The sequence below is a fragment of the Harpia harpyja genome, chromosome 10 (assembly GCF_026419915.1).
Source record: "Harpia harpyja isolate bHarHar1 chromosome 10, bHarHar1 primary haplotype, whole genome shotgun sequence".
NCBI classification, from domain to species: Eukaryota; Metazoa; Chordata; class Aves; order Accipitriformes; family Accipitridae; genus Harpia; species Harpia harpyja.
In genome coordinates, this window is record NC_068949.1 from 29,113,982 (window position 1) to 29,131,712 (window position 17,731).

General features: G+C 37.6%; 1 protein-coding gene across 2 annotated transcripts in view; it reads right to left on the reverse strand.

Moving 5' to 3' along the window:
* Positions 1-17,731, reverse strand: part of BLNK (B cell linker) — a 103,003-nt gene that overhangs the window by 84,389 nt on the left and 883 nt on the right. For both annotated transcript variants that reach the window (XM_052798281.1, XM_052798280.1), the window contains exon 2: positions 13,334-13,396. In XM_052798281.1, coding sequence (XP_052654241.1) covers positions 13,334-13,396 — 63 coding nt within the window. The remainder of the gene's footprint in view (positions 1-13,333; positions 13,397-17,731) is intronic.

Here is a 17,731-nt window from a genome sequence, read left to right on the forward strand (position 1 = left end):
TCACTGTTTGTTGACTTCTTTTTGTCTCCCTTTCTCACCCTCCAACCATTGACTAATTCTGAAATTTAACTTACAGTGAATATTTCCCTTTTTGCTTACGTGCCATTTAAAATGCTTTAATCAAGGTTTTAAACCAATTTATAGTGCAGAGTGACTGTCATGTACTATGGTCTACATGCAGAAGCAAACTAGAAATTGAATTAACAATGAGCACTAATATAAAAATCTTATGCTGCTCTCTGAATGATTTGATGGATTTGTGAAAGTCAAGAGGCAAAAATGGACAATGACCATATCTTATATAACAGCCATCCTTACGACTGGGCACATATGCTTGTAAAACAGGAAAAGAACACAAAAATAGAAAAACATTTGAATTTTGATATGGGTCAATTAATTAAATGTCAAATGTTGACAAATTTTGCATATATATTAGAAGTTAATCCACCACTGTGTTAAAAGGTTTGTAATGGGTTCCATATCAATGTGAATCAAGTCCTTTTTTTAAGTGACCACAGGCAAAATAAAATAACTATTGGATGAAACCAGTCAATTTTGATTACATAAGTTTCCTTCATATTTCAATAAATGTTGTAAGTACTATTTTTCAGCATGGCGTTCCACATTCACTGTAGTGACTAAAGCTACTAGCAATGATCATATCACTTCAATTAAAGGATACAACTACTTGTAGCTATTTTTGGTGCAATTAAAATGTAAAAATGTAAAAACCCATCTCCTTAATAAATTAAGATGGCCACATAATGGGTGTTGTTGCTAAATCTGTATTTTATTTTCACTTACTTTTCTCAATATTGGAGGGGAGGGAAGAACAGGTTTTAAACTTCAGACATGCTGACTTAGAAAACAAAATCCATTTAGAAATTTCTCCTTATAAATTAATGATATAACGCATAATGGTGTGCACCTCCTACATAAACCTAAACAAAAGTATTGTATTTCTACCCCAGAAAAATAAAGCATTAAGTAATAAAAGTCCATTTTCTTTTCCTTTAGTAGTCTCTAACTCTACTGCTTTTTACATGTGACTGTAATTACCCAACCATGTAATATACCTGCATAGTATGACCAGATGCCTTCTATTTGTTTTTCCTCATTTTCTTGTATTGCATCACCTGCCAAGTAAAAGACCCTGGCGTTTCCCATTCTAACATGTTTGTAAAATGAATACTGCTTCCCACTGTTATCTGTATGTGAGAGAGTGAATCTGCAGCTCATTCAGATGTGTATGTGAGCACACACACGTTCAGATGATGGATGTTGGGATAGTCATTGACCTTCTGACTGATGGCCATGCTTATGTGGAGTGTCTGTGGATCTGGGTACCATTTAGCATGACAAAAGTGGTTCTATTTGGCTTTAGCTGATTAAAATTCATATCCAAGATTTCATGAATATAAGTTACTTCAAACTGAAGCTCAACAAAGGCAAAATCATATTCAAGAAATTCTTGGCCCTGGAACCATATTTCATGTTACATTGTAGAAATCCAGCTATTGTCTGCAAATGTCAGATTATACCCATTTTAGCTCTGCTGCCCAAATGGATATTTCTCCCATTTGGAACCAATGTGGTGGTTTGTGTTATGATGAAAAACATAGGAAAACATAAAAAAAAAAAAATCTCCTATGACCTAGTTGTTGAGTTCCTCAGTTTCTTATGTTCCTCAATTTATTCATGAGCACAGTAGCAAAAATCCTTGAAGACCCAACAGAAAGTGTAGTGCTACACTGTAAAGTTCAAGAATACTTAATTGGACAGGGAAAAGGAAGAAATGATAACACCATAAATAATGCATGGTACGATTCTAAAAAAGACTGAAATTTAGTTGGTAGAGGACTTTCTGTTGGGAAAGTGTATATGCTATGACCAAATATAACTCTGGGCTTTGGGGACGATACCCTCATTCGTACAGATTTTATTTGCTTTTCTTCCTATAGCCTCTTTAAAATTTCAGTGCTGTGTTTGTACAGATGCATTTCAGATACTCTGTGAACCAGCTGAATCAAAAGCATTCAGGTTAAGTTTTTCAGGTAGGTTGGTTTGTTCCAGTGAAGAGTCTCTTTCACTTACAACATGATGCTGGCACATATAGACATTTCTTTAATCTGCTTTTTATATACTACAGGACCCAGACAATCTAATGCACAAATGACGTGTTGCATTTCCCCCTTCACAGGAAACTAGGGATTCAGGGCAAATGTCAACATTTTCCTTGGGTAGTTCTGAGCAAGTGAAATAAGTTGTCAGCTGTAAATATCAAATATACAGTTGTAATCTAGTGTCTGTATATTTTTTTTAACAGAAAAATTGCACAACCTGTATAGTTATTTGTTTCTATCTTATCCCACATTCAGATAGTTAAGCACCCTGCCTACTGGTATTATGCTGATCAGATGTTGCTTTAGTATACTGGGACTTTCAAGTAAGTTTAATAGAAAATCAAGTTTTTACTCTATCAGGGTCATACCATGACAAATCAACCCCAGGCATTTGTAAGGTTTTAATAGTTTGCAATCTTACACTTTTCAAGGACTACGTTGCAATGGATGCAGACAACACCTTTTAAAAATGTAGATTGCATTCAAGTAGTAAGGGGCAAAATAGTTAAATGGTTAAGCAAAAAAGCCCAGCTACACAGGAACAGTGGAGGAAATAAAAAGAAAAGCACAGAAACAAAAGACAAGCATTCTACAGCAGATCTCAAGAGTATTAATTAACAATTTAAAATATCTTTCATAAGAATTTTGTGCCTATTTGTTTACTAATGCAAACTCAAATAGTGCAGGTAATAGTACCTACAGGAAACCAAGTACCCTACAAGTAGAAGCCGTGCTTCTGCATTTGCCACACTAATGTGAATTTTGGATAGATTTTACCCTTCAGTATTCCAGAGGCCTAAAATACATGAGATGATTGAAATTCTTATTCCTCTAAGTACTGGTTTTGTGGGACCTTTGGGAATTCTAATTTCTTTCCAGCACGCCTCTTTCTGAGCACCAGTGTGTGATGTGGTTTTCCACCAATGTAACCCAAACTTCAAGCCAGATTCCCTAATGCTAAGTCTGTGCTTATGCACAGAATTGGCACTGGGAAAACTCACTAATGAAAGATCTCTGCAATTGCATTTGTATGGTTTTGGTTGGGGTTTTTTTTTTTTGTTTGTTTGTTTGTTTGTTTGTTTTTAATGTGGGCAAAGTCCATGATTTTTTAGGTATGGAAAGATTGATAAATATTTAATAGTGTCCTCTGAGCCCTTCTAGGAATGGCTGCAAGCTTTCATTGCTTTTAACAGCAAGTTGATAACTGACAGGTTGTGCAAGCCGTCTGCTGATTTTAAATTAAAGACAATATTACATTGAAATTTAGCAGTCACTACATTTGCAGCAATCTATAGGTTTGCTGTTCCTGTTTTGTTTGCCCCCCCCAGCATTATGCCTATTCTGAGCAGATGGCATTATGTAAAAGAAAACAGGATGGCTTCATTTTACTAAGGGAAATCCCTTGACACTTGGTAACTTGGTCTTTATCTGCCTCTGTGTTTCTTGTTTCTATAAATTTGCATTGCAGACTTCATGGATTTTCATTTTAGCTGTGTTAAGCCTTTTAATAAAGCCATAACAGCTCAGTCAGCATTAGCAAAATGTGTTCAGGTTATTGTAGGTTATATCAAGCTCTTAGGCTACAAGCATGTCTACCTGAAAAATTTACCAGCAGAACCATCCTGGCATAATCATCTGCATGTAACACCCCTGTGGATGTCTTGTTGGGAATAACAGTGTACTTTTTTGCTTTAGTTTATGTCAGTTTACATTTAGTAGCTTTATAGTAGCAGTATCCTGACAGGTTTAGAAGTTCTTTCAACAAAAGTGTACTTCTTTCTCTGCTCTTTTGGGAAATTAAAGTTGCTTTAATTTATTTATTTTTTTAATAATTATTTCTAGCCATCTTTCAATTCTGCAGTCAAGACTCCAATTAGTTCTGCTTTGATTCATCAGGAATAGCAGCTCAAAATGTATCTTCCTGGAAATGTAGCTCATTTTGGCACTAGCATCACCCACTGGCCTGAGTAGCATGTTAATATTTGGGGCCTTTCCAGGTTCCCTCTGTCTGGAATAGAAACTTACGCTAAAGCCAGCTATATTATTTAATGCAATCCTGTATTCTCATAGAAAATTTATGAAGTCCTTACTTCCTGAACCCAGTGGAAATAAACAACTTAAAACTTCAGACTCTTCCTGGCCTGTTCCCAAGGAGCCCTTTCTCCCTGCTATACTGTCTGGTTCTCACAGGATTTCCTTGTTTTCAGTAGAATTGTATGTATTCACCTTTCCAAACCAACAGAGCCCTAAGAGTTGTCCCTTTCTTAGAAAAACTCCTTTACAACATTGATTTTTAACCTTGTTCATGCTTTCTCATGAGAATCAATAATATTCAGCTGGTTTTAGTCTTTGCTGCAGAAAGAAGTATTTTCCCAGAAACCTTCAGAAATATCTTTCAGGCTAAGAGCACTATGGTCCCCCTCATCAACAAGACAGTTGAATCGGTATGAGTGGAGTATCCCGGGGAACTCCTGGTTTAATTAGGCTGAGATTGCGTCTACTTTGAATTTATTGTCAGCTTCTTTTCAGTTTCATGATGTTAAGGAATGACAGAGTTATGAGTTTGGTCTGGTCAGTGTGGTCCAGACATGTATGACCTATTGTTTTTACTGCTGTATTTCTGTTACATGATTTCTAGATTTCCAGTATTTCTTCTACTCTTAAAAAAAGATACTACGCAGGGTAACTCTATGGCCGTTATAAATTGATGTTGTAAGAGTAAATTTTCTTATAAATTAAAATTTCTAATAATAAAAAAGATTCCTGAGAAAGAAATTGAAAATGAACATAAATTCTTTCAGTTTCCCTCATTGTATTAAGGATGTATGTGAGATGTCGTATAGGTGTGAGACCAGCAAAATCAAATGGGCTTAGGCTTTCCCATCCTGTGGACACAGTGTTACCTCCTGATTAATTTTCAGCTTTGCTTTCATGTCTCTTGTACCTGCAATTTTTAATGTAACACACCCTTTCACAGAACCAGCATAGGCTCTGTTGATAAAATGGCTTGTACACATAACTGCTGTGGATGTACAGTAGGAGCAAAAGAGATTTTTTTTCTTTTTTAATTCTCTAATCTTTCAGTCATTTTGGGTTCATAGAAAACAGTATTTACAGAAGGAAATGCTATTTGCAGGTTGATTAGTGTTCCCACCTGTTAGTTCAGGTCTTTCTCATTCTTCTGTGAAAACGGTCTTTTAATTTTTAAAAGCCAAGCGCTCCTGCAAAGCTTGCATTCCTGAGCTTCATTTTCTGCCAGAAAGGTAGAGTGCCCATCTTATAAATGTGGCCTTGTCTAAATCTGTATCTCTGGGAAATTCCCACTGATTGTTCCAGTTTAGTTCTTCGTTAGAAAATCATGAAGTATAACTTCCTCAAATGCTTCCACAAGCCACAGACAGCTAATGCTTTCGAACTGCTGTGTGTCTTGAGTGACATTCACACAAACGTAGACAAAACTGCCTGTAATTTTCTAGTTTGGTAGCTTTGCATTGCTGGAGCTGCAGCTATCAGTATGTCATGACAAATTTGGTCCGCTCACATATGCACATATATGTATAAGTAATTCTAATAAGAAAAGTATGTGTTGGGAGAAGGTAAAACCTGCTCTCTTCTCTGCTTGAGATATTTTGCTGACTTCCTGTGGGACTTGCTCACTGAAACTTATAATTACTTCATTAAATAATCTTTATGTAACTTACAATATGCCTTTGCCTACTGATGATTTTTCTGTCTGTGTTTTTTGTAAGATCAGTCTTGATAAACAATAATAAACTGAACTTGGCACTTTAGTATCAGTTTCCCACATTCACCTGCCTCTTCAAGGATAAAATAAAGAGTGGAGAATTAGGACTTTATAGCCTTGTATTGGGAACAGCTAATATGAAAGCAGGAGGACTAAACTGTGACATTTTAGGGACTCTAGAAGATTTCTGAAATGGTTAGCAGCTGGTATTTAACAATGGGAGAGTGATTATAGTTCCTGGCTAGATTTTTAAAAATGACTAATGATTTTAGGCATTAGTGTTGTGAAGTTGCAACTTGCACGCGTTGTAAAAGCTCCTGATTTTTGAGGAAGGAAAGAGTACAAAAGCACCCAGAATGAAGAATCTTTAAATCACAAATTGTCTCTAAAGACAATTTCCTAAAATTATTTCAGAGGGGGTGCGTTTATATAACTAGGATGTTTGAAGAAAGCAGAAACAGGAGGAAGTTCACAATTGGAAGGCCGGAGACTGTGTGGAGTTTTTCTATTTTTCAGCTCAGTGCTTAAAAAATCAATGTTGGAAACTATGACACAATGGCTTAAAAATTTCCACAACTTCTCACGTTCTTTTTCATGTTCCTTGAATTTGAAAGGTCCACAAATCTTGAAGGATATTTTTAATAACATTTAAAATTATCAGTAAACTTTAAGAACAAAGAATTCTTCATCAAATATATTCCTTTAATCCATATTTAATGTAATTATGACTAATTTGACATTTAGAATTTGATTGGATTGTTGTGTGCCAGAGCTTAAAGACTGGAAAGCAGACAAGCACTTCCCATCATTCACAGCTACTGCATAAAACAAACAAATTTATGTTCACATCATTTCTGGCAGCAGCATTTGAAATACAAACAGAAATGTTCTTCTGTCTCAGAAAAAAATAAGGGGCTACTCCTGCAATGAATACTTTTGCACTGGCTCACCATTTCATACTACAGGATTACATTTCTAGATCATGGTGTTAGACAGTTTTATTAAATGGCCTTTGAGATATTTGAAAATACTTAGCAGGAAGATAATTCAAAATGATTGGATACAAATTCAGTTTCTAAGCTAATGTTCATGGGAATCTGGTGATAATAATGTTTGACTTTGTATCTTAGCCTAATATTTTCTTTTAAGTGTTTTCTTTACTAATATTAATATATTTTGAAATTAATAGTTAAAATACCTTTGTTCTTATGTGTCAGATAATGATGCATAACTTCATGGTGCCCTAGATTTCTGAAATTATATCTACATTCAGTAACCTATCTTCATATTTATCTTCTGGTTTTTTTTGAAGAATAAGGATAAATATGCAAATTTTGCTTTTACTTTACAGATGCCTTATGCTTTGTTGAGGATACATGAATATGTGGTGCCCTTGTACCTTACTACTTAATTGAAGCTGGTTGATAAGCAGCAGATGCGCTAAGCTGTAAAATATCTCCCTTTTAGCCCTGGTCTCTTTAAGGTCACTCTTTGATTCTAGTTACTTTATATGTTTAACATTTGCCTCCTTTCTATGGTATGTTCTTATCATTTCCTCTTTTTGAAATGACTGTAAGTACCTGTGATTCTGCTTTTAGAAACAGTTTCCTATTTGTTTAGAAACTGCAAGAAACAGAACCAAACCCCTCCCTACTTGACAGCCGATGATGTTCAGGGTGACCTAGGAAGCTGTTGCTAACTGTACTTTCGCTGGCAGCCCCCCTGCATCACTCTGCAAGAACTGCTAAGGGGCAAAGATTGCACTTATCTGCTCTTTGTTACATTTTCTGCCCTCCGTTTTAATGCTTTGCATCCATCTCCTCTGAGGAGAAACTATTTTCAGTTTCCACCTGCCCTGAGAAACTTTCATTTTAAACAGCTTTATTTTAACAGTGTTTTCAAAGTCTGTAAAGCACTTGCTATAGGGATAGATGCCAAGATTGCTTGTCTTTGCACAAAATTGTTCAAGCTCTCAATGTGCCTGGCTCCTACCACTATCAAGGCTCTTCATCAAGAAAGTGAGCCCAGAGCCTGTAGAAATACTTGGAAATGAAGGTGTTTCTGAAAAAATACCTTTCATATCTGAGCCAGCTCAGCTGCCTCTGATGGGGAACCTCTACAGCTGAGAAGAATGGAAATAAGGAAAGCCCATAGGACTGCAAATCAATGAGAAATGTCAGCAGGAGAAATTTCCTTTCATGAACAATAGGACCTAACTGAGGAGAAAAGGGAAGGAGGACCCTGGCCAAAAGCCAAGCAGAAGCAAAGCATTAGGTGTTGGACGGCACCTAAGGCAAGGATGTGTAAAGGGGAGGGGGCAAAGAGGGGCTCAGTCCCTGCAAAGTGTATTGGGGAAAGGAGAGGGTCGCTGTGTCAGATGGGAGATAAATGTGAATAGGAGAAAGGAATGTCAGAGGGATAGAAATTGTACAAAAAGGCAATTAAATTAATGCAGTTACGTGGCCTAATCATCTTTTGCAGCTGAAAATACGTATATTTGTAACATCACTTTTCCGTGGTGAACAATTGTTGGTTTTTGTCATGGGCACCTTGTGTGCTTGCCAAAGGCAGGACAAACAATGCCTCCGTCACTTCTACTCACACAAAACATTTGGATACCCCAAAATGTTAGTACTGAGGTTTTGTGTGACTGTAAAAAAGCTTTTTTTATGGCTTTCTGAGATAAGCGGTATACTATTAAACCCTGACTATGGAATTGTGGCATTTAGCTGTCAACAGCCAGCCTGAGAGTGTGACTCAACAGTACCTGCAACTTGCACTACGTTTTTCTGGACTTCACCCATATGCAAGCTTTCGATGCTTGCTTGATACCTGGGGAAAACACTGCAAGAGTTTTTTGGCCCTTTCCCAGAAGCAGTAGGTTATAAAGATGTGCTTAGCAAGCTTCTTTCTTTTGTTCTTTAAGTTTCTAACTTCTGTTGTTTAATTTTATTATTTCTGTTGTTTACGTAGGACTTTTAGAAAACTTTTTTTTTCTTCTGGACACTCAAGGTATTCATGGTCCAAATTTTATTTGTAAAACTAAGTATACAGGGATGGATGTCAGATCCAACTGAACAGAACCTTTTGCTGGTTCTTTCCTAACAGATATCCAAGCAGCAAAAACAAATTTTAATCTGTCCTTCCACCTATTGCCCTACCCCATGTTGCTAAAATACCATTTGCAATATTGGGAAACACTCTCTTAGCTGAAACTGGGGAAGTGATTTTGGTCTTGTGGGACTCTGCAGCATTCACATCGCAACAGAGGAACTCTAGGTGTGGTGTGTTCGGTTGTTGTGGTCACTGGAGAAAGGAGATGTGGTTCCTGTCCTTTCCTGTCTGCTGCTTCTGCATTGCAGGGATGGGAAGGAGTACCCAAGTGAGATGATAGCTGCTTTTTCTCAGTAGCAGTGCTGACATAAATGGATGTCAAAGTACAGCCTCGGTGAGTTGAACCTGGCAAGCTTTGGCAGTGTTTTGCACTGGCAGGGAGGCATGAATCTCCCACAGGAAGAACAGGTTTCATTCTCTAAACATTGCTCAAAAAAACCCCACTTGTGTATTGGTGGAGAAAATGGGACTGGTTTTCTCCAAGGCACTCATATTCCAGCTATGTGATTCAAAACACATTTTGAAGTAGCAAGAAAGAGGAGAAATACACAAAAGTTGTTACAATTAATGTCTGACCATTTTGCCATGTTTGAGATTTCTTTTAGTAAATTTCTATATACAAATACAATAAGAAAGTCTACCTTTTTTCAGTTCTGAAGTTAAAGTAAAAATTCACTGGTTTTTATCTCTTTTTCAATCTGTCACTGGGAATTCAAAACAGAATTTAAAAAAACATCAAACAAGCAACCTACTCTTAGAGGGAACTGAAAAGCAGAGTACAGCGTAGCAAGTTCAGACATTAAAAAGCACGGGAGAATATAATATGCTCTGTGCAACGCAGCTGTGGCTAAATGCTGATTTGCACATTAGGACTAGATTAGCATCATTCAGATGTGACCTGCATATTGAATAACTATCACAAGTATAGTACTATTGATAAAAAATGAAACTGCACGGTACGCTTCAGATCTAATATACCACCCTTTTGTGTTTTCAGATTCTACAGAAGTGTAAAGGAAGAGCTATTACTTCTAAATTTTTATAAAATGCATGTAATTTTGTTTCCTATAAAAGATCAGTTTGATACTCAGTATGTTTATAAAACAGAATATAATATTGCTATAAAAGTGATTGTCTTTTAGCCACTCAAAGACAAGAAATAATCAAAGAAACCACCATATAAATGTTGATTATTTCTATTCTGAAACCAGTCAAGATTGATTTAAGGTGGTGGCCAATTTACCACTGATTATGTGGCTACAGTGCCTGCATGACTCAACTTTTAACATTTTGAACTTCAAAAAGACCTTAGTATTGATAAATCCAGCTGATTCACTTTCAAATAAAATGTAATTTCCATTTGACATGAAGAATGTGTTGTGCAGGAAGGCCCCTGAAGAAGTTTTGTGTTAGTTAAGTGGTGAGCTTTAGGATAATTACTTTCTGCAGCATTTCCCCAACTTTTGACAACATTCTTTCTTTGCACAAATCAAAAAGACGAGTGTCCTCGCTGAAATCAACAGGAAGCAGAGGCACATCTGGTGTGTTGGTGGTTATATCCTGTGATAACATGCAGCACGCTGGCCGCATGCTTTGCTTTCCAGGAAATGTACCTGCCAGCGAGACCCACCAGCGGGCCAGCACGCTGCCCACCCCGTTGCCTCTCTGAATTTTGGCATATCTCACTAATACAAAAAGCCTGTGCTGCATATGCTTAAGGTGTCAGTGCCATGGCAGAAGTTTGGGGGAGGCCTGAGGAATTTTATGGTGAGAAGGGCTTGCCTGAGAACTGTGAAGGGCTGCAAGTAGGGATCGAGTTGGCTCTGCTCGGGCTGTCCTCTCAGCCCTCGCAGGCACTCTTACCTGCTTTCTGCAGCAACACTCATGGATGGAAGACAGTTTTTCAGAGCGTGCAAAGGTAACAGAAGATTGTGCCTCTCCAAATGCACGCTGGGGGAAAATTCACTAAGTTTGCATGGAAGACACGGCAGAGAGTTGCTTTCTTCTTTATCTGTGAGACTAGAAGGAATTTTCTGTCCCATGATACCTAACAGATCTCATAGCAAAACCAGATCTGTATCTAAATATCCATCTAACATCGGGTAGGCACATAGAAACACTGCACATATATCATGAGATCTACACATGTGCATGGTGTCTCTATGCACACATGTATAATGGCAATCTTGTATTTGCTTTTTAAAAATTACTAGTATGTGAAAGTAAACCTGCCACTACTATTTAGTAGATGGCATCAGGCTTGTTCAAGTGTTTTCTGTTTTATGGGGTTTGTTTGGTTTGGTTTTTTTTTTTTTTGTTCTCTGCTGTCTAGTGATAGATGGGCAGCTTTTCTGTATTGACTTTTAGCTCAATGTCCAAAGGTGATATTGAACTTCTGCTAAGACTTTGCAGAGTGTAGTGAAGTAAACCATATGCCCCTTATAACTGAATGATAAACTGAGGCACAAAACCTAAGGTTCTTGCCAAAGGTAATAATCAGACACAATAAGAGTATTAGGATTTTGGAATTTTGGATTTCCAGGCAGCTCTACACAAACCAGTAGATCCAGTTAGGGAATCACGCTTTAAGTGGTGTAGACAGAAACTCAGGTTTTCAGAGTGGAAGTGTGTACCTTAGCTAGCTGGTTACTCCATCATACATTGTTAAGGTGGATCTACTAAGGGCATGCTTTCTAAATCAGACACCTTGTAACAGAGAAGGAACTTTTCATTCCTGGAATAGTATAAATTTCCTGTATAGTAGGCTAGGAGCTTGGAATAAAAAAGTGGGCTATTGATTTAATTACTTACAAGTTAATATACATACTAGCTTGTACAGAGGAGGACAGCATCTTGTAGTTACTCAAATATTGCTGTTAATGATAGCAAAATACAGGTTCTTGAATTGTTATTTTTTTACTATTGTCATAATTAATTCTGTTTCAGGCATACCTTATTACAGATTTATCACATTGACAATGCTACTGAACAATTCAATTAAAGAACACATGAAAGCTGTAGGAAGGTTACTACCGCTATGCGAGACCTGTCTCATTTTCTCTACAATGCCATCAAAAATGGATGTTGCTCATTGTATCACACATATACTGCCATGTTTTCTGCAGTGCAAAATAATCTTTAAAGATGTGTTAAAGAGAATACATAGAACATACTAGCAAATGCTTTCATTTTTACTCATACTGCTTTTATATTGCAGACCATCACCAAAGATCATCCATTGTTCCTTTTGCTTTTTTCACTTGTGTTTTGATTAGGTTACCACTAATGTCTGAAAATATTTCCCATGGCCTTTTCCACTGCTGCTGTACAGCTTTACTTGCAGCGGGCACAAGAAGCCAACACATTCACACTTAGCTTTAACTTCACTCCTTCTCATCCAGCAGTCGAGATTACAGTACCTTTAGGGATTCAATGTATACTGCATGGATGGGACAGGGATCAGTCTCTTTGACAGCTTTGTTAGCCCTATTATACTAGCATGAATTGTTAGTAAAACCCAATTTCATTCTGTGGCCATGCAGTTTTGAACGTGCATGCACCTAAGTAGCTGTGGTCTAATGAATCACTTTGCAGGACTGAAACCCTTGTTAACACAAACTGCAGATACAACTCCTGATGCATCCAGGAAACAGTTTTGTTGAGCAATGAAGCGCCGAGCAAACATAATTTCTCTGCAGTGCCTAAATACATTATAACAATTATTTTACCTTTAAAATAGATCTTAAAGGTCTTTTACTTCAATAGCTACACAAATGGAATTAGTGGTAGAGGAATCGCCCCAGTTTAAGGAGTTATTCTATTCCTCTCTTCTAATTAGTTGCAATCAATTAACCACACTCTTATGCAAAAAATTCTACAGAGGTCAACAAAGGAAGTTACCGGATTTTTTTCAGACAGTGTTTATGGTATCTGTAAACTTTTATTGTAAAATTCATGTAGAATTCTGTACTAGTAAATGTTCTTAATCATGCAAGTTTTATGAAGAATCTTTTACATGAACAATGGCTTTAAAATATCTATATTCTTAAAAAAAACCCCAAACCTCTCTAAGTCATATTTCATGAGACATTCCCTGCCACAGTTTATGTTAATGGCTGATTCTACGTATCTGCACTTTCTCTGGAGGGGGAGAAGGGCTGGCTGGGATTTCTATTGTGCAGCAGAGTTCCTCGAGTCAGAGATGTAAATCAACCCACTAAAATGGGACATCAGAGCAATCAATGAAGGGTGTACGAAGAACAATGTCAGATTATTTCCTGCCACTCTAAGGAATACAAGCCTCATGCTGAAATATGCTTGAATGATGGCTCTGATGAAATAATTTGCTTACCAGGAAATGAGATCCATTCATGCCCAGTTTTTCTACAACCACAGCAGATTCAGGCATGCCAAACTGAGGTGAGAAAAAATAGAATTATTACAATAGTATGCAACTTGACATTTGTAAACAAACTAATTAATATTTCCATGCTTAAATACTTGGGGTTGTGGAAATCTTTATACTATTTGGCATATATAATTAGAAAAAGAACATTGGACAGAATAACTATAATGCTTAGAAATAGGTAGTGACTTCCACATAAGAGATAAGACACAGTATCACCTCTTTCTTAGGAAGAAAGATTACAGGGCACAAGGGCTGATAAAATTGTGAATGGAGTAGACAAGATGAAATTATGAAGCAGCAAATATAAGATACATGGAACAAGGAGCCCAACAGAAATACACTGTGGAACTTTAATTGCTATGGGGTAAGAGGAGGCCAGCGTTAGAAACAGGTTAAAAGGTAGCTTGAGAAAAAAGTCCATCAGTAGCTGTGCAGTCACCTCAGGAAATGGCTATATCACTGACTGCTGGAAAATGAAGGCTATCTAAGAGAAAGGTCTGTTGTTACGTGCCTGTTTACCAACCTCTGTATGCACTGGCTGCTGCTTGGCTTCAGTAGTAGTTGTTTGGGCTAAGTGTGTCTTGCAGTTCCTATGATAGAGGGCCATTGCTGTAAAGAATTCAAGTTCAGAAACAGGATTTCTTTTCTGTAACATGGTTGCAGTGGTGGTGTTTTTTAAGAAAGTTGGTGTTGATTATAAATTAAAACTAAACAGGAATGTCCAGAAGTAGTATCGCTTTATGACAGAAACTAAATAGTAATTTGGGAAAAGAGTGGACACATTGGATTCTCTTTATTAAAAAGTAGTAAGAAATGGAGCACGGCTGAAGATGTCCTAAAAATCTCACTGTGTCTTAGATGGTTTAGCCTGGCTTTTCAAAGAAATTACAGTTATGCATGGAAAGTGGGAAAAAATTTAGAAATCTTTTATTTAAGAATGTACCACTCTTGAAATGAGTTTTAGTATTTGTAATGCATAACTGTAAATTTCCTTAGCAGTAATGACCAACTCAGACACTAACAGAGAAATATTAGTGAAAATAAATTATTCTCATAGAAATATTTATGTGGCTTTTCTAATATAATTCTTTATTTCTAGAATACTTAAAACTGATCACGCTTAAAAACATTCAAAGTGTATTTTATCTACTTTTTTGATATGCAAATTTCATATTCAGACATCTATTCAGACAGTTTGTTTGGCCTATAAGCCAATATGCTTGAGTCTATAAGTTGTTCTTTTATACTATGATTGGGAGAGTGCTGCTTGTTTGCAATGCAGAATAGATCACTATTCAAATGAGACGGTTGGTTGTGGGATGTGTTCATTTGCCATCAGTTGCACTGATGATGGAGAGGTAAAGAATCAAGGTAATGTACACTTTCTCCTCTTGGCTTTTGCCCATCTATTTCTAGTTATTGGCTCTGTCTCCAGTTACTGGCTCTGATGAGCTGCTTTTGTGCTTTGCCTTATGCTGTTAATCAAGTATGTAACTTTTGTGTAAGGGAAAATTTGATCTTTTTACCTGGTTATCTTGCTAGACAAGCAGATGTCTCATTACTTATTGGGTCTGGCTGAGATGGAGTTAATTGTCCCCATAGCAGCCCTCGTAGTGCTGTGCTCTGCATCAGTAGCTAGAAGGGTGTTGATAACACACCAGTGCTTTGGCTACTGCTGAGCAGTGCTGGCACAGCATCAAGGCTGTCTCTCCAACATTTTTGCCCCCCCCCCCCCCCCCCCCCCCCCCAATGGCAGGCTGGGGCTGGGCAAGATCTTGGGAGGGGACATAACCAGGACAGCTGACCTAAACTAACCAAACAGATATTCCATACCGTATGATGTCAGCTTAGATATAAAAGCTAAGTAAAGGGAGACGGAAGGGGGGCATTTTTGTCTTCTGGAGCAACCACTACATGTACTGAAGCCCTGCTTCCCAGGAAGTGGCTAGACGTCGCCTGCTGATGGGAAGTAGAGAATAACATAATTTGTGTTTTTTTTTTTTGCTTTCATGCGCAACCTTTGCTTTCACTTTATTAAACTGTCCTTATCTTGACCCACGAGCCTTTTGCTATATTTTCTCCCCCTGTGCAGCTGAGGAGGGGGAGCGATAGAGTGGCTTTGGTGGGCACTTGGCACCCAGCCAGGGTCAACCCACCACACTGGTGTTTAGTGATAACCACGGAAGCTTTCATTTTCTTACAAGTACATTAACTTCATAGCACTAAGATCAGTACCCAGGAGAGGGACTAGACTCCAAGGCAAATGGAGACCGAGCAGATAAACTCTGAATGCAACATGGAATATCTCAGTGCTGTTGCAATTATAGTGTAGGTGCAAGATAACAGGGAAGTACATGCACATGTCTAACAGGTTTCCATTATTATCTTCACTTATTTATGAGGAAAAAAGCAAAATCAGTAGGGTTAATTATTTTTTAGTAGTGAAGTTATTGATTTTATACAAAATGACTTTCATGACGCTGGAAACACTTTGCAGAATGGCTAGTTAATAACTTCTGTTACACACAAAAATCTATTTTGGAAACATCATTAAGACTGTTAGCATTAAGGAAATGCTAAAATTGCACTGTACATATGTACATATGCCTTGTACATATATATTATGCACCAACCTCAGTGTACCTCTTCTAGAAGACCCAGCCTTAGTCACAGCACATAAAAGCTGATGTGACATTCCTGAACCGCTGTTAGATATATTGCATTCTGTTCAGTGCTCAGCAGTCTTTTTATTGTCAGAGTGCTTCAGAAACATTAATTAACTGCTTTTTCTAAGACCACCCTGTGAGATGAAAACTCTATTAGTAAAGGGAATTGAGGTGCATGAGAAATAAAACTCGTACAGTATCCAGTGGTTTTGGATGCCTAACTACAGCTATTTAGGATCTGAGAGATATACACGTATATTTGCATATTCAATGTTTTGGCATTTTTACCTTCTGAGCAGAGCTGCCACTGTGATTGCAACTCTCACCTCTCGCCACTTCTGCAAATCAGAGCCTGGAATTTCAAGTCAAGCACTCAGGAAACGTCATGTTTTTTTCTGGGTGACTTGCATGGGTTCAGGTAAAAATGCTGAGCTGGGGCAGTGACAGAATCTGATATTTCGTGGCAGAAATAAATCAACATTACCATGAATTCATTCTCTCTTTTTCAGCAAGCCCTGGCCTCGTGCACCTTACAATTTCTGTAACGGCCCAGAGTAGTGCACAAACATACTGGTTTCTCTGCATTGAAAGAGGCAGGGTTTTGTGAATGGAAAAGGTAGTACATGAAGAAGCAATTACAGACTATCATGATGTGTATGTAAAAGGGGGAAAATTCAGGTAATCCCAGTTCTGGCACATTTGAGTGCTTGTTTCTGCAACCTTAACAGCATTATTTTAGGGTTCATGCATATGTATGCCCAGTCTCAGGGGAGAGATCCAGCACAGCCCCCAGCACATTGGCTGCCTGTGGAAGTGATGGTAGTATCTGGCGCGCTGGTAGCAGGAGCTGAGCAGCTCTGTACATGGTGGCTGCAGGCAAATGGCTGCTACTCCCCAGGGGTAGTCTTTGATACGCAGAGTGGCCAAGCACTTAATGTTGGTTATACTGTAGTAATTATATCACTTAGCTGCTTTAATCAGTGATGCGAGTGTAAGCATAGGCATTAACAGCTTTTTATAAAGTTGGAAGACTCTCTCCTAACAAGTACAAAGCCAGTACTTACAGTGTGCCTGCTGAAATTTCCCTGGAAGCCTCTGAGTTGTTGAACAATTGTTATTAATTTTCTGTCTTGTATTTTGCTGTAGAATTGCAGGGTACTTTAAAATCATTATATCTTCTATTAATTAGTCTGATTTCCTTTAAGCTTGAAAGGCTTTGAGCTAACTAATCCTCTGAGTAGCTGTTCACTGTAATAAGTTCACATAATAATGATACATTATCATTATGGTATGAATTAATACCATGGCACAGGTTAGCTTTCTCAATGTGGGGACAAAGGTCCACGTGTGATACATCTGCATTGTAAAACTGTTTGTGTGTTGTTTTTTTTTAAATTGTAGATGAATGAGCATATGTATTTATGCACAAGGCAAAATGGGAAAATAATAATGCAAAATGAACATTTTAAACTTTGGCCTACTTTTTACGTGGCTACAAATGAAACTCTTGTAGAAACACTTCATAACACTGTATTATTTTCCTTGAAAAAGATTGTGTGCTCCTTCAATTGAAAAGGTCGAGAAACCTTAATGACAATAAATTCTCACTGTTGGTGTAAAGCAGGTACTGGAAAAGATTGGTGCTTCTACAGCTAGAAGTAGAATGAACACAAGA